The following is a 20,438-nucleotide window of genomic DNA, read 5'->3' on the forward strand; positions in this document are numbered from 1 at the left end:
CAGTCTACTTCACATTGATGTGGACGTGGAAGAACCAGGAACGTCGGAGAACCCAACGCGGTCATTTGAGATTCATAATATCGGCTCACACAGCTTTTGGCCGTGATATATATTATATGATATAGATATCTATGTAGGCTATATGATAATATTTAGATATAGAGCTCTAGGACGCCCGTGTGTTCTAGAATATTTACAGAACACGGCTAAAGGCTGTGTGCGCCTCGCCATTGTGATACATCCACTGTAAACAGAGCGCATGGTACCGTGGCCGCAAGCTGCTCAGGGCCACACCCCCACCCTCCTCCTTGACCCGCCTCCTCATTTGCATTATAGCTACAGACGCCAAAACAGCGCATTTGGGGGAAGCTCAATGTGCGACTGGCTCGGAGTGGCTGTAACTCTGCACCACGGCAGAATTTCGGGAACATCTTTGAATACTGTGTTAGTTGCCCACTAATACCAATGTTAAAGAATACATAAAATAGCATGTCATGGGACCTTTAATGGACACAATTATGGTAACATGGCATTGACGGGTAATTATATTGAAATTCCCCATAATTTGCACCAGAACCAAAACAGGGGGTACTGTTTCTAAGATGTCGGAAATATGAACTCTTGCGCCACCACCACACAGTTCAGTCCCCATTAGCCCGGCGTGTTTGTGATGCTAGTTCATATCCCAATTAAATAAGTAGGAGTGGTGGGAGGGTGATAGCGTAAGTGGAGGTCTTCACACATACTCACGTTCTCAGCAGCAGAGAGGACAGAACCACGGACACGGAGGAGGCGGCCATCGCGGCCGAGCCCATCCAGGGTTGCAGCACCAGGCCTGCCGGCATGAACACACCTGGGGCGCAGCGTAGAGACCAGGGCATTAATGAGGACCGGAAACCAGGGAGAATGAGGCTTGGATGGCTATAGGTGATAAGGTGTTCTACTCCACAATTCATTCAGATGTGTCGTCTGAAAAGGGCGCAGTACATCCATTTGTTTGTGTTAGCTTTGAAGGTCACTCCCCAGGTCAATACAATTGGGTTGATATTAGTTTGAATTCTTCTCACTAGACATGTTTGACACAATCATTTACGACGAGTGCGTGTGTGTGCGAATGCGTTTGTGTTTGTTTGTGTGAGTGTGTGCGTGTGCGTGTGTGTGTAGATCACCTGCAGCGATGGGAATCCCCAGCAGGTTATACATGAGGGCGAAGAGGAAGTTGATTCTGATCCTCCTCACGGTCTTCTTGGAGAGCTCAATGCTCGCTACCACATCCATCAGGTCGTTCTAGGGGATAATAAAGAGGAGAAGCACTTTAGAAATCCCCCAACGGGGATGTTGACTTGTTACAGAAGCTCTAGAGTCAAAAGTATTGAATAAAGGGATTAAGAGAATATTTATAAAGAAAAAAACGATGTACACTAAAAGCCCATGTTTCGCAACTGTGATGATACTCGAAGAAGATCATTCCCTTGATTCATTTAAAATATATTGATTCAGATTTTGTTAATTTTTCAATCGATTTTAGTCCAGAAAATATTTTTGTTGGCGTCAGAAAGAGCATCAGCATGATACATCTTCTGGCAACATTTTATGGTAACTTGATATCATGTCCGAATAATTGATAAAAAACATAGTTTCAGGGTTAAAAACAAAAATATTCAGATTATTGTTAGGACAGAGGTAAAAAGTCAAAAATGAAAATTTATTTAAGTAATTTAGAAATGTCGCACCAGAGGGAAGCACCGACTGGTAGATCTTTGAGACTCTCCCGAAATAATAGTAAACTACATACACAAATAAAATATGCCAATTTTCAGTTTTGCAATTTTGCTCTCTCTCTCTCACTCTCTTGATCAGTGATGGGAATAAGGTCGTTCTAAATAACGGTGTTACTACTCTCTCTATCTCTCTTTACTTTTCTTCCTTGGTTATTAGGAACAAGACAATCGCATTAATGATGATGATTGGCTGAGGTCGAGTTCAATTTCACGGTAAGCCAATCAGAGGTAGAGTTGGTCGGGTGTTGCTTACACATTGAGTCAACGAGAAGCAGGAATGGCTTGCCCAAATAATCCAAAAATAGCATTCTTTAAATGGAAGTATAGCCATTACTTTACCCTCCAGGAAATTATTGGAATGAGTGTAATCGTGAAATGCAAATTATGCCCTGGACAAAAGTGCCTTTCAACGTCCGTGTTCCAATACCCGTACTATCTGTACTTACTAGCCAAATTTTGAGTACGTAGTACGTTCCAATTCAGATCCGGCGAAAAGAAGTATACTTCAAGGACCCGGATGTCGTACTCAAAACGGGCTAATCGTGAAGTGTGGATCGAAGGACACTTTCCGCATAGATATATTAACTAGATGCCTTACGGTGGCGTATAGAACGTCACCATAGAAAATAAACGAGGGAAGACGGAACAAAACTGTCAAAAGGGACACCAGGCCAAACCGTCAACGATCCAACTCTTTTGGAAGTACAACAAAAGTTGATATATCCTCATTTCGATCCTATCTCAAATCAGAAAAAGCCTCACAGGCAAAGACATCAAGAGATACCAGATCATTAAGTTCTGAATCAAGCATTAGCTCACCAGCAAAGAAGAGGGCTGACACAGCTGTTGCTGACAAAGTGGATGTTAAGAACCAGGAGGCTTCTCAACAGAGGAAAAGTCAACAACAAGGCCTCCAAGTCTCAACTGGAGCAGGTGCAACACTGGGGACGACTAACAGCCCACCAGGAGTAAACAGTCTGAAAGCTAAAGACACCCAGCATGAGAATTACCAGAAAACACCTGAGAAACAGAGTACCCTGGGGGTTCTTGCCCCTGATCTTAGAAGGTTAACTGACAGTTCTTGAAAACAACTTTAAGACACTATTTACCACTCTAGAGTTAATGGAAGGAGTTCTGATTTTCATGACCTTGTGTACGTGCTTGTGTACCACATCCATATGTCTGCATGTATTGTCTGAGTGTGGGGGTATGAGTGTGTGCTATGGTGTTATGTGTATTTGTGTGGGCGTAGTTTCTGCACAAGTTATTGCAAGCTTGAAAAGTAGACTATTGGTCATTGAATGCCTTGGATTCTCACACTTACATTACACCTTGGACTATAAATGGAATGTGGTCATAACTACTGACTTGACATTGGAGCTAATACCATTGGTGCATGCCCTAGTCTTCTGTACTGCCTCCTTTACCCCCTGGACATTATCCTGGTCACTATCCCTAGCAGGAGATCATATGACTCCACCTTTTGATCTGTGGCCCTTATATAGCATAGCCTTTATATACAGTGGTTTGGATATATGTCTATGGGATTTGAATACTTGAAAAATATCGATGATAGCTATGGAGTCAGTTTCCTGCCATAATTCAAACCTGAAAAAAAAAGTTTCAAAGGCTTGTAAGTCTGGGTTTGAAAACTCAACACCTTGTAAAAAAGGTTTTGCAACACTGAAAAAAGAGATTATAACCTGAAAAAAAATAAAACTAAAATTCAAACATCTGTAAACATGATTTTGTGTTCTATTTTATCTTCTTCATCATTTTCACCAACACATTTTCAAAGTTCAAACAATTTCACCAGCGCATTTGCAGAGTTTCAAATCTGGCACTGTTCTAACAGTGTATTTCATTGTTGCCCGGTTTTGAAACCTTGTAAATGGGATTCTGCAAACAGGTGTTCATACATTGAGAAATACGTTTTGAAAGGTTGAATATTTAGTTTTAAAAACTTGTAAAGGTGTACGTTTACGACATTGCAACGTATTTTTTCAGAACTGACTTTTCAGCACTGACTTTTCAGAGATTTGACCACACAGGCGAAAGCTTTGAGTCACGTGAATATTGGCAGTGTTCTGACGCCACTCGTTTTGAAACTCCTGACAGTCGAATCTGAAAACAAAAAAACGTTCCTGGGGCGGGACCATTTAGCTCTAAACCTATTGGTTGATCTCGGCTGACGTACATTCCAAAAACAGGGGATTATCACGCTTCCGGGTTCTGTTGGCGGGATTTGCCTCTGATTTGTCTTCGTTGTGCATGAACACTTCTGGCGCACTTCAACAATGGCTGAAACAAAGGCTAGATGTCACTGCTCTGTTCCACTTTGTACATCTAACAAACAACACCAACCCTACTTAAGTTTTCATGGATTCCCGACTGAATTGAGTCTATGGAAGAAGTGGATTCAAGCGGTTCGCCGGGATGAAGGGCCAAACTTTAAAATAAAACAAGGTAGCACGTTTGTTTGTAGCCGGCACTTTAGTGAATCAGACTACACTAACGCTACAGCTAGCAACCAACCGGGGTCACACCAAGCGACTGAAAATCGGGTCTGTACCCTCCTGTTTCCAGTGGAACATCTGGGGACTGCCAAGAAGTGGGTCTGTTTATAAAAGAGCATCAACTCGCTTAGGCCATGACGTTCACCCAGCCCTTCCTCATGAGCAACCGCTGCCCTGTGAATAAGAGCCGATGGAGGAGATCGCAGCTTCGGTGGTGATGACAGAACATGATTTCGGTTCTGCTCCTAAACCAGGTTTGTCAGTGTTTGTTAGTGTTCTGAAATATTGGCCTACTATTACCCCATACTGTTCTTAAACCACCTATCTGACAGGATGTGCTACCTATGGTTTAATCACAGAATGGGCTCTTAGTAGGTTATACCGAGGAGGTAGGTCAACTTTTCAGAACTCGGGCACAAAATGTTTAGTCTTATTGATGTCCCAGCATTTGACCAAACCACAATGTGAAAAGCTTCATCACAAGTACAAATGTTGCATTCTATATCTGTAAAGGTGAATATTGAGCTATAAAAAGCCAATTTTAAAAGCAATATTGAGCTACAAAAAGCAATTTCTTTAGAGGTCCAAACTGCTTTCAATATGCAAGTCACAGCCAAAATCTGGGTTAGATGTTTTAATTTTTTTTCCTCATCTCATACAGGTGCACTGGATGCTGCTGCTGTACGCATACAGCAATTGGAAGAAACAGTTAAGGAGCTGATGAGAGCTGTCACAGCTGAAAGTGGTTCAAGACTTCAAGGGCCTTTTCACAGATTTTGTGTCTCAGACAAGGACATCCTTTTTTACACCAGATTCACATCAAGAGATGTTTTTTGTGACTTCTGGGAGGTTATTCAACCATCTGCCTCCATGTTTTATTGGTCAAAATCTCAGAAAAAGAAAAACATTTGAACCCATTTCTCCCAATCCAACGTGTAGACTGCAACTGGTTTCTCTTCTGCTGCCGGGTTGCTGCAGGCCTGCAAGAGAAGGTGCTGGCTGACATGTTTCAGGTCAGTGTGTCCACTGTCTCCCATGTTGTTATACCGTGGGCCAACTACCGTTACCTGCTCCTTGGCTCCCTCCCCATCTGGATAAGTAAACAGCAAGTCCACCATGCAAATTTGTGCAGTACAGTCCAGATGATGATGTTCAGGAAATCATCGACTGCACCGAGGTGCAGTCGATGATTACCCGAACATCATCTTACAAGAACACAACAACCTTTAAGGCCTTGATTGGGATTGCCCCTTGTAGTGCTGTGACTTTTGTGTCAAGTCTCTTCACCGGCTCCATCTCCGACCCAGAGCTGACTGAACGAAGTGGACTGCTGGATTTACTGGAGCCAGGAGATGGCTGCATGGCAGACAAGGGTTTCACCATCGAGAAGCCACTAGCTGATCGTGGGGCAACGCTGATTATACCACCCTTCAAGATGACAGGTAGGCATGAAAGGAATGAACATTTCAAATGAAAGCTTTGACCCAAATGTGACCATTAAGATATGTAGACAAATGTTTAAGATGGACTGAAGCACTCACAATAATAATACTAACTAGAACTGCAAGCAGTTATGCAGGGGTCCAAGAAATGTGCATTTCGCCGGCACAACGCGACAAGAAATGTGCATTTCGCCGGCACAACGCGAAGCATGTGTTCAAAACGCTACCCTGAACCTGTGGATACAAAGGATTTGACTGTGGTAGGAGTAGCGAGAAGTCAGTGTAGCGTTTTCGCGGCGAAATTTTGTAGAAAATATACAATTTCCTCGTTTATTGCGGCCCCTAATGGCAAAATATTCCGATTTCAGGGTAGCACCGACATGTGTCTAAAATTTGGACTTGATCCGATGTCTAATTTTGGTATTATTTTAATTTTTGCGTTTCGACGTAAAACGTAGCTAATAAACAAATATTCAAAACGCTACCGTTTCGTAATCGAAGGTCGGATCAAAAAAGTGTTCCTTGATTTCTTTTCGTGTGCGTCTGAAGATGTCGTGTGCAAAGTTTTGTGTCAATTGGTCAAGAAATGTGGGAGGAGTAGGGAAAAGACAGTTTTGCGGTTTTCGCGATTTTGTGCCATGCCTATGCCAAAAGATGCAGCAGACTCCAGTGAATATGTGGGTACAAGTTTTTGACTGTGGGAGGTTCGGTGTGGGAGTTATAGCCCCAAACGCGTTTTCCCTTGGTATAGCGCCACCTAGTGACCGGCGTGTATGGATTTGGTTATCTGAGTAGCGGTGCCGGACCTGGATCTAGTCATGCTATTGGCGTGTTCGCACCATTTAGGGTTTGGGCTGTGGTACCACTTCTATGGCGGGAAGAATAAAAATAATAAGAAAAATCCTTACAAAAACAATAGGGATCCAACCTGTTGGCTTGGACCCCTAATTAACTTATCTCTAACCACTGCGCAGTTCACCGAAGAGGATGCTCTGAAAACACAAGCAATCGCCCGACTTCCAATCCTCGTAGAAAGAGCAATAGGCAGAGTCAAGGAATACCGCATCTGGGAACGCACTGTCCTTTCACCTTGTCTGCGACAGTCAACCAGCTGTGGACCGTCTGCTGTGTGATGACCAACTTCCAGGGACCACTTGATTTAAAAGGCTACATCCCTGTTGAATAGTGTTTCTACTCAAACATGTACCTATAAATATAATATATAAATATTAAAACGAGAGGCACTGAACATTTGGAGTGGTCCCTTCATTTTTTCCGGAGCTGTAATTCTGTATACTGAAAACATTGTATATATTGAATGACATGTATGTAATTGAATGAGAAGTCTTTCATCTATAATCAATTTTAAAGTCCAGTCAGTCCATCCTGAAAGTATTCAAAATAATGTTAATATGTAATGTAGTAAATTATGTACTCAGAAAAAGGGAATGAATTAAATCCTTTTATTCTTTCAGTTCCTTTATTCATTCAGTTCATTTCACATTCATTTCACTTTCTGCTGAAGATACACATTCATATATGTACCAAAGAAGTACAAGTCTACCTTATTTTTCATGTCTTATCATTTCATCATCCCTCCAGACTGAGCTGACGCCAAACTGACGTTAGCATAAGCCAACCTACCTAGCGTAAGCTAGCTAGCAGACACTCGCATTCGTAGTCGATATATTTCTCGAAAAATAAACAATCCCTTGTCCAGTTTGGACAAGGCTGTTATGGAGTGTTGTTCGGTAAGTCTGTGAACTTCAGAAAACGTGACTTTGGGTACATTTACCAGGGATGTCGTGAAAGTGAACTGCCGGTCCTCCATCATCAGTTCGCTAGAGTGATGAGTGATTCACCGGATGTCACAGTGCACAAAGAACACCGAATGCGGAAGTACTACGTATCAGCGTGATAATCCCCCAATGTGGTTGATTTTGATTTCCATTTTCTGGAACCATAGTCTCATCTCCATAGGACGCGACTAGCAAGGACGCGTCCTAGCAAGGCTGCAGCCTTCACTTTGGGAAACAGCCACGGTTCCAGAAAATGGAAATCAAAATCAACCGCGAAAGTCGCTTGTTATTCGTGTCATCGGCAGAGCACTGTCAATCACGCACAGCCCGGTGAACGGCACATGTGATTGGAATGTACGTCAGCCGAGAGCAACCAATAGGTTTAGAGCTAAATGGTCCCGCCCCCAGGAACGTGTTTTTTTTTTTCAGATTCGACTGTCAGGAGTTTCAAAACGAGTGGCGTCAGAACACTGCCAATATTCACGTGACTCAAAGCTTTCGCCTGTGTGGTCAAATCTCTGAAAAGTCAGTGCTGAAAAGTCAGTTCTGAAAAAATACGTTGCAATGTCGTAAACGTACACCTTTACAAGTTTTTAAAACTAAATATTCAACCTTTCAAAACGTATTTCTCAATGTATGAACACCTGTTTGCAGAATCCCATTTACAAGGTTTCAAAACCGGGCAACAATGAAATACACTGTTAGAACAGTGCCAGATTTGAAACTCTGCAAATGGGCTGGTGAAATTGTTTGAACTTTGAAAATGTGTTGGTGAAAATGATGAAGAAGATAAAATAGAACACAAAATCATGTTTTCAGATGTTTGAATTTTAGTTTTAGTTTTTTTCAGGTTATAATCTCTTTTTTCAGTGTTGCAAAACCTTTTTTACAAGGTGTTGAGTTTTCAAACCCAGACTTACAAGCCTTTGAAACTTTTTTTTTCAGGTTTGAATTATGGCAGGAAACTGACTCCATAGATAGCCATCCTTGTGTTGACTATGTGGATAGTTTAAACTGCAAAAGCTACTCTCCCGACCAGGTGAAACACATCCTTAACAATAATAACTTCTCTCTTCTCCATTTAAACACTAGAAGCCTGCAAAAACATCACGATGATTTAGTTTCCCTCATGACTATTACTGACCATGGATTTGATGTGGTGGGCTGTAGTGAGACATGGCTGAATGAGAGATCACACATAGAATCTCTAAACATTGAGGGATACAGACTCATCAACAAAAATAGATCAGATAAAATTGGAGGTGGTGTTTGTTTTTATGTGAGGTCCAAGCTCAACGCTAGAGTGTGTGAGGATTTGAATATCGATGATGGTCTCTCAGACTCTCTATTCATTGAGATCAAGACTAGTAATACCAAGAAATATGTAATTGGAGTGGTCTACCATCCCCCTGATCCAGATTTTAACTTGTTTAGGCTGAAACTAGAAGAACTCTTGTTTAATTTAAATAGCAACAAAAATAAATGCATAATACTTGGAGATTTCAATATTGATATAGCAAAAAATGATAGGGTAAAAAATTATTTCATTAACACCCTACACACATATTCCTTCTTTCCTACTGTTAAGACTTTTACCAGAGTCACATAATATACTAAGACCATCATCGATAATATTATCACCAACATACCAATTACGAGCTTAACATCTGGAGTAATCATCTCCGACATTTCTGACCATTTTCCTGTTCTGGTATCCATTGATCTAATGACCAAACATTTAATTCCAACCCAGAAAACAAAAGTTAAAACCATAAATGAAAGAACAATAAACCAACTGTGCCAAAACCTACAAAACAAAAATTGGGACGCTATTTATCACTCCAGTGATCCCGATTCTGCATACAATTCCCTTACTGATATCATAACTGATTCTATCCATTGTACCATCCCTGAAAAGACGGTTGTAAGCAGTACTAAAGTCCATAAGCCATGGCTGACAGTGTATCTTAAAATCTATCAACCACAAAAATAAACTCTATAAATGCTACATAAAGGACCCTAATGATACTAACAGGGAAAATTACACCAAATTTAGGAACAAACTCACACATATCATCCGGAAAAGTAAAAGAGAGCATTACACCGACTGCCTCAAACGATCTCTGGGGGATTCCAAGAAAACGTGGCAATAGAGCCCTTGGTAGGGACAGGAAAGACTCAGTTCTCCCTGACACTGGTAGCTCTTATGGTCAAGATGACCTTGCAAACCGTTTCAATAACAATTTTGTCTCCATTGGAGAGAATCTAGCTAGCAAAATTAGCCCACCCCTGGGAGCGTTCTTCACCCAATATCTATATGGGGAGTACCCAAACTCATTCTTCATGCGCCCAACAGATCAAAATGAAATCCGTACGATCATTGGGAAGATGAACAACTCAAGGACATCAGGAGATGATGAAATAAGTAGTGTTATCCTTAAGGCCATCATAAATTTCATCCTAGAGCCACTTGCTTACTGTGTAAACCTCTCCCTGTTCTATGGGATCGTACCAAAACTTGCAAAAACAGCAAGAATCATTCCCATCTATAAATCAGGAGATAAAAATGACAAACAACTATAGACCCATATCAATCTTGCCTACACTCTCTAAGGTTTTTGAGAAGGTAGTGCACAAGAGGCTGAGTGGCTACCTTGATAAACATAACATACTTGTCCCCTCTCAGTACGGCTTCAAGAAACAAAGCATGCCATAGACAACAACAAACAGGCTATTTGGGATATTTCTGGATTTATCGAAAGCATTCGATACTATCGATTTCAATATCTTACTTGGCAAGCTACAGCATTATGGGATCAGAGGCACAGCATGGAGATGGTTCAAGAGCTATCTCCAGAATAGAGAGCAGTTCGTACTTATAAATGACCATAGATCAGTACAGAAAACAGTCACTCTTGGGGTCCCCCAGGGTTCCATTCTCGGACCTCTCCTGTTCACCCTTTATATCAATGACCTATATGTCTCTGATGCCTTTCATAAAGTGTTATTTGCAGATGATACCAACTTGATCCTGTCTCACAAAAATATTCTTGTCTTGCAGGAAACTGCAAACAAGGAGCTGTTAAAAGTGGACACTTGGTTTAAGTGCAAGAAATTATCACTAAATATCAATAAAACAAACTACATTATATTTCGTTCCACTTTTCGTTCCAATATCATCTGGTGCAATACATATCCTAGTCATCTTTTAAAGTTACAGTCCCTTCAGAAAAAGATTATACGTGCAATATCATGGTCAAAATTCAATGCTCCAACTGCCTGACTGTTCCACTCATCATGGTCTCCTCAAGCTTCCTGAAATCAACACCTATCACAATGCATGCACAATGTACCAGGTGGTAAATAATATGAACGCCCGCCTATGTGAGCTTGTACCTATCTCTCGTCCACTGCACACACACTATACCAGGAAAAAACATTTGATTACTGGCAAAGTAAGAAAACTGAAGAGCACTAGCCTGAGTATTGTTTCCAGGGGACCACAGATATGGAATAAGCTTGAAGGCTTCATAAAAATGTCCCAGTCCTTCTTGGCTTTCAAAAAAAATCGAAAACAGAAGCTGTTATCCACCTACATATGACGGTGGTGGAATGTATTGTTACAACCTAGTGTTGTCAGTGTGTCTGCGAGATGTATGTGTCGTGTTCTCTGTGGAAGTGTGTGCCTGGGATGAGGCTATGGATGTGAGTGTGTGTGTGGGTGTGGGTGTGTGTATGAGTGTGTGTGTGTGTGTGTGTGTGTGTGTGTGTGTGTGTGTGTGTGTGTGTGTGTGTGTGTGTGTGTGTGTGTGGGGGGGTCACGGGTCCCCGCTACAAGCATTTCTTGCTTCTTAGGGATCGACTTTTCATGCTGCCATCTTTGTTGTTGTTAATGCGTGTTGGATGTATGTATTATGTTTGTGCTCTTGTATTGTCCGGCACCTTAGCATGAATAAACTAAACTAAACTAAAAATAGGCGGCCATCTTACCACAGTAAGCTGCTCACCCATAACATTGTTTTGGTAGTGGTACATGTACTTTTTAAATAACCATAACTTGCTAAATTTTCAACCGATTTACAAACGGTTTGGTTTAATACAAACGTTATTAACGTGATTATGATATTGTACCTATTTTAGAACATTATTCTATTTTTCATTATTCTATCAAAAGTATGCAGTGTCATAACTACATCTCTGACGTTTATAACAAACCAAACCGTTTGAAAATCGGTTGAAAATTTAGCAAGTTATGGTTATTTAAAAAGTACATGTACCACTACCAACACAATGTTATGGGTGAGCAGCTTACTGTGGTAAGATGGCCGCCAGTGGTGACGTTCGACTCCATTGGCCAGCAGCGAGGACGAGGCATCTAGTTAATATCAGAGCCCGTCTACGAAGAGCCTGGGCACTTCCTATACGCCCCATTGTACCGATCTTGGTTGTAGTTCCATCAGACATCCACTGGGGGTGATCGCGGGCGAGTCCAGATTGAATGGGAGTCTATGGGGCTAGACGGCTAAATATGTCTCTTTCACCTGCTTGTCGTTGAAATATCGCAAATTTTATTGTAGATTACACGCTAGCATTCTGCTAATGAATGCTGATTGGTCAGGGACGGACTTGCGACTGATTACGACCAGAGACCCTTCTTGATGGCATCTGAAGCTGAAGCACAATCAGAAACATTATCTTAAGGAGGACTTTCCGTCTGAGTAAATTTTTGCGTACTGTATTTATATTTTCCTGCAGGCCCTTTTATTTGTTGTATAGTTACGTATGGTGAAAGTACATGGGCATAAATGGAATTTCTTCCATTTCTTGTGTTCAATTTGTTATATACATGGTAGGTACGGTATGACCACCTTAAATAATACAGTCAATGTCCCACTCAATATCATTTAGTCTGTCATTGTCTATTTTTCAAAAATAAAGATAGTTTAAAAAAGAAATGCCTCGTAAATGTGCAATGATAAACTGCAGTAACAGTGGAAACGGATTGTCCGTCTTTTCGTTTCCCAAGGACAGAAAAAGGTAACGTTCTCGCTTGCTCCTGTATGAATGGTCCTAGGCTACCTGAGGCTGCACCTGATAAGGAAAGTTCTGATAAGGAGCCCCGTTAAAATCACACATGGCTTATTCAAGTTGCGCGCTAGACATTCTCTATAGTGTCGAGACTGAATCACTTAACTTACCTTAACCGATTGTTCCATACAAATTGTTAGTTAACGATTTAACAACTTCAACATCTGCTATTACAGTCGTTATTTTTTTGTAGGACTTGGGCTAATGACCTTGCACAGAGGGAAAACCATCTACACCACTTGTCATTGATTTCTATGCATTCACTGATCTTTACAGATGGGTTTGTTTTAAGTCATTGAATATAATTGCTCTGCCCTGCAACACATTATAAGCTACACATGTTTGTTAAATGAGAAATATGGTCTGGGTCACATTGAAACAGTAACAGTTGTATAACAGTAATTATACAACGGGGGGCCTAAATCCAGCAATCTGATTGGTTCTTAACTGTTGTATAATGAGCCTATACATAACTGCTATGACGCCCAATCATTTTGTGAAAGTATCACTCCGCGCCTTGAAGTGGAAAGTGTCAAAGAATACAACCGTATTTTTACTAGTGTGTGTGTGTGGAGTCATTTTGCCATAATTTTAACAGTATACAGTATAAAAGCAATAGCACAGTTCACTGAAGCCTAAAATCGGCGAGTGAACTGCTCCATAGGATAAATTGCCGGCGAACCGCTCTATCGGAGCCTTCTCTCGGAGGGACGCTAAAGTGTGTTGCATAGCGACCGTCGATGCATAGCGGCAGCCAGGAGGGACTACTTTTTGGTAGGCTTTAATAAAACGGCTACTTTGACTTTCTTGGTTTCTTTTTAAATGTAGTGTGTCTATGACTTTCGTTTCGCCATAACAGTAACCGTTGTATAAAAGCAATAGATCACTTCAGTCAGTGGCATGTGCTCATTATACCACTGTGAAGGGGGTCGCCGGCCCTCCGCTGCGCGTCGGGCCGGACAACGCCCCTTAACAGTGGTATAATGAGCACATAACACAGCCTGGCGTGATCTATTGCTTAATTATACAAACATTATACCAACATTGCAACAGGCCAGTTTATTAAAACATCACACTAACAAGAACACAATAAGAACAGTAACTAATAGTAAATAAAAAAAAAGAAAAGAGAAATGATTTAACAACACTGAACATACTGAACAGAGGCAGAGAAAAAGGACAGAGGAAGAAGACTTGTCCGTTGTCACAGCATCAAGGTCCAACTGTAGAGATCAAGAAAGGAAGAGGCATGAGGAGGAGTATAACAGAACACTGCTCTCTAGGAGATTGTTTACTGATGTAAACTAAGTAGATGCAGTGTTAAAATGATGACTCTAATCCAGGTTTCTATTTCAGGAGAAAGAAATAGCTCATAATCTTTACTAAAAAAAAAGCTTTATCATCCGCACTAGTGAGGATTAAAAAAAACACTATGTGAGTAACATACATATGTAAAACATTTGCGCATTTCTTTTTTTTACATTAGCTCACTAAAACTCTAACTAGTGTATTAAGCAAAAAAATGCCTTACCTCCAACAGCTGGTGTTATCGTTGCGGGGAAATGCGGAAGTGCTTAAGAAACTGCCGTAAAGCAGTACCTCTGACAATATGACAATGTGTGACGTCATCGGATGTTTTTAACGCCTTTTTAGAATAGATACGTGACCTTAAAAAATGCAATATTCAGCTGAGTTTATTATCTTAGCCCCTCCTTTTGAACGCAACTTTCAAATTACTTGACAAAAAATTACCTCGTGAGAAAAGTGGATTCTGAGGATAAAACCCCATAGGCTCCCATTCATTCTGGACTCGCCTGCGAGCACCCCGCGTGGACAGAGATTATTACTGCAACCAGTCCAGAAAACCGGAACTAACCAGCGAGTGGCCATTCTCCTCATATTAGACATTCTCTGTTAATATATATATCTATGGCCGTTTCTCAATTCCTAGTACGCGTACTACGTACTCGCGGACTTGGAAGTTCGTACTTGGCAAGTCCGGACTTCAAGTAAACACTTCCGAGGACGGGAGTACGCACCTGCAATTGACGTGCGTTCACATCGCTGGGAATTATGGGAAAAACCTTTTCGCAACGTCGGAAAGTTCGCGTGAACGCCACCTCATGACGCTGTTATGATTCTACTTCCGTTCGGCAACTGGGGCCAAATTTAGTTAACAGAGTTGCCCAGTTGGTGACGTATGGTGACTCATTGTTTACTAGTGATGCGCATGACCATGTCGGACCTCAACGCAAAAGTTTTGAACGGTGAGAAAGTTTGACTCAATATAAAAGAATCAACCATCATATCACATATTTTTTGCCATGTCTACACTTTACTATTGATTGACGTTGTAACTGTCTGTTGCCATCGACTTTGCTCAGTTTTAAAGGTTGTGTACTGTAAAACCAGCTGTAGATAAGGGCAAGTGTCCATACAGTGGCAATACTGTATGTGCTTCTCATAAATAAAAGCAAAAGGATAGTAGGTTCATAGGCTACAAGGAAATAAAGGCATTTACTTCTGGCTGTTTTTATCTGATAAATAAACCCTGGTGTGATTCCATTTAGGCACTGTCCGACTGAGAAGCACCTGACTGCACAGTTTGTATGGATGATCCTCATCCCATTTAGTGAATTATGAACTTGTGCTTTGAAGTAAATCCTGTAATTTATTGGGAGCCAATGCAGGGATTTTAGGCTATTGAGGTAATGGGAAGGCTTCAATCTGTAGGCTTGGTTGTTTAGTACAATGGCTGCTACAACATCTGTGTCATTTACATAAAGTTTAAATCTCTTTCAGTATACATGGATGAAAAACTGCAGCTTTTCTGGGACCCAAGCCTTCATCATCCCATCACCCAAACATTATATCAAAGACCAGGGGAAACTGACCTCTACACTGCTAAGGATTGGGCTGTAAAATTAAGAGCGATTTTGGTGCGTCGTTTACCATTTGGCACAGCCCATGCCAGCACCAGTACCACTCCCAGCACCAGTGCCACAGCCAGCACCAGAACCAGCGCCACAGCCCACCCCAGCACAAGTGCCACAGCCAGCACCAGAACCAGCGCAACAGCCCACCCCAGCACAAGTGCCACAGCCAGCACCAGAACCAGTGCCACAGCCCACCCCAGCACAAGTGCCACAGCCAGCACCAGCACACGCTTCCCGTCCTCACCTTTCAGTGCTCCTGTCCCGTATGCCTTTAAGGAACTACCACAAGGTGAGTGAACAAACAAGTCCAACACTTCATAATATTTTCATAACAGAACTACAGTGTATGTTTTACAGTGAAATGAAAGGTCTCCAATTCTATTAAGCGAAATATAATTCAGAGACATTTGCATGCGTTTCAAGTAGGCTACTTGAACTCCAATTCATTGGCATGGCATTTCTGTTGTAGTGGCGATACATTTTATTATGTAGGTTAACCTGATAAGCATGTCGCAGGAGGGTTATTCCAAATGATACATCAGACAGATGTGTCACCTATATTAATGGTGTGAATTGATTTTGGTATGGGAATCAGGGGTTTTTCTAGAAAAAAAAAGTAGCAGGGAGCAGACCCCTGCGCAAAGCCGAGGGAGCAACGCGACCGAGGCGGGGGATGGTGTGTAAGGGGGGTCTCCCCCTTCCACGGCGCAAAGCCTTTGAAAAAATAATGATTAAATGGTACATTCTGAGGCTATCTTAGAGAGAAATTCTAGCTCTTGTGGTCATCCTGAAAAACTAAAATACTATCAACTTTTGGTAGACTTGTACAACTTTACCCTGTAAATAAACACGACAAATTTCAAAAATATTGATCCTGAGGAGGTGGTTCAGGGTAGCGTTAGTCATGGTAGACCTCCTGTGCCATGCCTCTATGGAACAAGTTTTGGGGCTCTAGAGTCAATAATGGCGACGCTATAGAAATGTTACTATTGTTGTCGTTTTCAGTTTTGCACTTTGCAGACGGTCCCTAAGCTCGCGGCTGAAAGCCGACTGCTCGTAGAAGCCAATGCAATTCAGTTTTGCACTTTGCAGACGGTCCCTAAGCTCGCGGCTGAAAGCCGACTGCTCGTAGAAGCCAATGCAATTCACCGTTCGCTAAAGACGGCTCGTTTAGATGAAAACTATGTTGTAGCTGGTTCTCTGGGTTACTACACTTTTATTGGGCTAATTCGGCCGTGCAGCTGCCATTTAGTTCCCTGCTACGGGTTCCCTGGTAACAGGGAACCCGTAGCTTTGTGCAGAGAGAACTGGAATGGTCTTGTATACTTGCTTAGCATCTTAGCGCCTAGACCAAAAACCCATTCAAATACATAGTAGCTAGCTAGCTAGCTGCTAATAACTTTAACGTTAGCATGTCGACTCGGTCTGGGAAACTCCAATTCGGATCGGAATATTTTAATTAATTATAAGTTATTTGAGGATCAGACACATTGTCAGGTGGTGGTGTTGGGATATTTTCGCGGAGAAAAGATCGTTTTGAGAAATAGTGTATGTTGTACAGCAGTAAGTACAGATCCAAGTCTGACAGGTTCAGTCGGCATTTCGGTAGGATGGCGCACGCCGGGAGTATCGGGGCGCAGCGTTAGAAATTGTTTTTCCCTTGTTTAGAAAAAACCCTGGGAATGAAGCGACCTCAGAACTTGATTTGTGTTACTGTTAATAGCTGTGTTTTTTTCCCCCAGACCTCTCCAGCACCTCCATCAAGCCCCATCAGGTCTTCACAACCGACCAAACCCTCTATTTGATTGACCTGATGCGTGGCCACCTCACCGATGGCCAAGCTGAGCTCCCCCAAACTCTGGCTGAGCTTACGGACAGAGTCAAGCAAACAAGGGGGCAACGGAAGGCCTTCTGGCAAGACATTTCCCAGAAACTGAGCATTTCGTCCTTACTTTTGACCACGAAAAGGTGTCTCGTAAGTGGGCAACATTAATAGATGCCTACAAAAGAGTGATCGATAACAACTCCTCAACTGGGCAGGGGACAATGAAGTTCCAATTTTATAGCAATTTAATGAGCTTCTTGATAAGAACCATGATGTGGACTTCCCGGTAATTGGAACGGCAAATGGGGTGACAATTGTCAGGCCGGAGGCTCTGTTAAGGGAACCTCATTCCTTAGAGGAGAATAGGTCAGGCTCTCCGGGCAGGTCATCTACCCAAAAAAGAAAGAAAAAGGGGCGAGAGGCAGACCTTTGCGAAATCCTGAAAGAGGCAGAAGCTGCCAAGCAAAGGCATTTTGATAAAATTTTCAGTTTCAGGGAAGAGTCCCATGCTGATTTTAAGAAGATGATGCAAGCCTTATTAGACAAGGAGTGAAATGGTGGATTGAAGGCATGTGTAGATACTTTTTGTTATTATTTGATATTTTTCTGTTAAATAAGATCCTGATTTTGTTGTTTATTTATTTCATGTTTTTCAAACAAAGGGTCACAAAATGATATAATTTTTTTATTTGAATACCGGCAAATAAGGGAAATGAATTGAACAAATTGTTTCTTAAATGCCTGCAAAAAAAAACCACATTCTTCCATAATGGAAATAAAAAAATAAAAAAATAAATCTTCTTGAATGGGTCTTTCTTCTCCCTATGCATTTTCATCCCCCTGCCTGGGACATCCATTAGGGTGTTCATTGCATGCTCCCTCCGCCAGCCCAATACACATGTTATGGAGGGCACAGCATGAGACGATGATCTTCACGATGACATCCAGACGGCTGTTCTGAAGATCCCTAAGCCTCCTCCATCTACATTTAAGACCTCCAAAAGAATGTTCCACCACCACTCTGCCTCTGGCATTCAGCTGTTGGTCAGCAACACTCAATGCTCCATTGTCCCTCTTAGGGGTGACAATGGTAGTGTCTGCAAATATAGGCACCGTCTCCAAGGAGCTTAAATTCTCCCATTGACTCCCTCCAATCTTCAAAAAAAGGGGAAACCCTCAACATGCGAGAGTCATTGACCCTCCCTGGGGGCCTGGCGAAGATGTCTATGAATCGTCCCCGGTCATCAACAATACCCTGCAATAAAACAGAGTAATAGGATTTCCTATTGAGATAGTCCCCCCCTCTCACTGGTGGCCTCTGAATTCTGATGTGGCAACCATCTATGGCACCTAGGATGTTGTGAATGCCACACTTTCGATGGAACACCACTGCATTTCCTCGCTTCTCACATTCGGATGGCCAGATTATGAATGTGGACGCGAGCTCACAGGTGGTGTCCAACATCTCCACAATGGCATTATGGGCAGCCCCTTGGGATATATCGAAGTTGTCTGACAGCTCCCTGAAACTGTTTTGGTTTGACAAGTACCACAAGAACATTTTCACCTTCTTGATGTCAACATTTTGTGGCCTAATAATTTCCAGTTTATCCAAGAAAAAATGGAATTGAGGTTTGGTGAGGCGAAGGTGTCGCTGGAAGGTACCGTCATCCATCTCCATCAATATTCTCCATTCAGTGCCAGTCTTCAAAACCTCAGTGGGCAAACTGAGATGGAGGATGAGGGCATCCCTTCAAAACCAAAAAAGACAACACAGATTTTAAGAACTCAAAAGGAGTGTACGGGGTTGGATGTTGCATGAGTGAAAAAGTCCACACATCCCTTTGTCTGGAAATGAGCCCCCCATAACTACTGGCACTATTGTAATCTGTATTTTTATAGCATATTATCTTTGCCTTTCTGCATTTGTTTTTCTAATTGCCATTAATTGGCTATAATAAATGGCATTATCTTTTTGCTATTTGGCAAGGGGTTTTGACCAAAGTGGCTTAGCCTACCTAACAACCACATTATTACCCTGCAAATAGAACTAGGCTACTGCATCCCACTTTAATAACAGGCTATACTGCCATTACTTTTGGGCCTATTGTTGTTACAAAAATAATGAGAAGACCAACAATCTCAATATACAAAAATTATGAAAAAGGGGAACACACATATACTGATATGATTTTTCTGACTCACCATATATCTTCCTGATCGTTTTCCCGCAGATATTCCAAACATCTGTCACGGTGTTGCTGGTATGCACGAATGAAATGATCCCCGACAATCAGTCAGAACCTATGTTCCACGCCAAACAGATGGTGGCGGTAATCCTCTTGGTGTGATATATACCGCTGACGAAGAAGAACTTCTAGATCCCGACCGGAGTGCACATGAACGGTCGCTGTCGGAAATACGCGTAAACGTGCGCGTCATCACTGACGAGCCGTCTCGTTATCACCAGGAGAGTGAACGCACCATTGGAACAGCAGCGGACTCGATAACGTCACCAGCTCAGCTCGTCTGTTAACTGTGCTACGGCCTCATGTAGGCATATAACTACTGAAAAATATGAACAAATTATATAAAACAAAACACCAGCTTTTTTAGTTTTAAAATAGTAGGCTATATTAATATTTTGAATGAATATAAAATGAAAAGTTATGCGTATTCACACAGCAAGCCAGCTGTACCCTACATATAAACAATCAGTGGCTTGACAAAGATTGTATGAGATTGCCGTTTCTCAATTTTAATATATAGCATATTATTGGAGAGTAGGCTATTGATATAAGAATTACGAACGAGCGAGAACACACACACACACACACACACACACACACACACACACACACACACACACACACACACACACACACACACACACACACACACACACACACACACACACACACACACACACACACACACACACACACACGGGAATTCAGTTGCGATGGGATTCCTCCATCAGTGACTTATACAATGTAAACAAATTATATAAAACAAAAACCCTCTTTCATTTTAAAATAATAGTATGTAAAT

The 20,438-nt window shown here is 41.8% G+C and overlaps 1 protein-coding gene across 3 annotated transcripts in view; it reads right to left on the bottom strand.

Annotated features, from left to right (window-relative positions):
- Positions 1-20,438, bottom strand: part of LOC132455141 (copper-transporting ATPase 2-like) — a 67,867-nt gene that overhangs the window by 13,331 nt on the left and 34,098 nt on the right. For all 3 annotated transcript variants that reach the window (XM_060048867.1, XM_060048866.1, XM_060048868.1), the window contains 2 exons: positions 1,170-1,287; positions 751-853 (listed from right to left, as the gene is read on the bottom strand). In XM_060048867.1, coding sequence (XP_059904850.1) covers positions 751-853; positions 1,170-1,287 — 221 coding nt within the window. The remainder of the gene's footprint in view (positions 1-750; positions 854-1,169; positions 1,288-20,438) is intronic.

The sequence above is a fragment of the Gadus macrocephalus genome, chromosome 4 (genome assembly GCF_031168955.1).
Source record: "Gadus macrocephalus chromosome 4, ASM3116895v1".
NCBI lineage: Eukaryota > Metazoa > Chordata > Actinopteri > Gadiformes > Gadidae > Gadus > Gadus macrocephalus.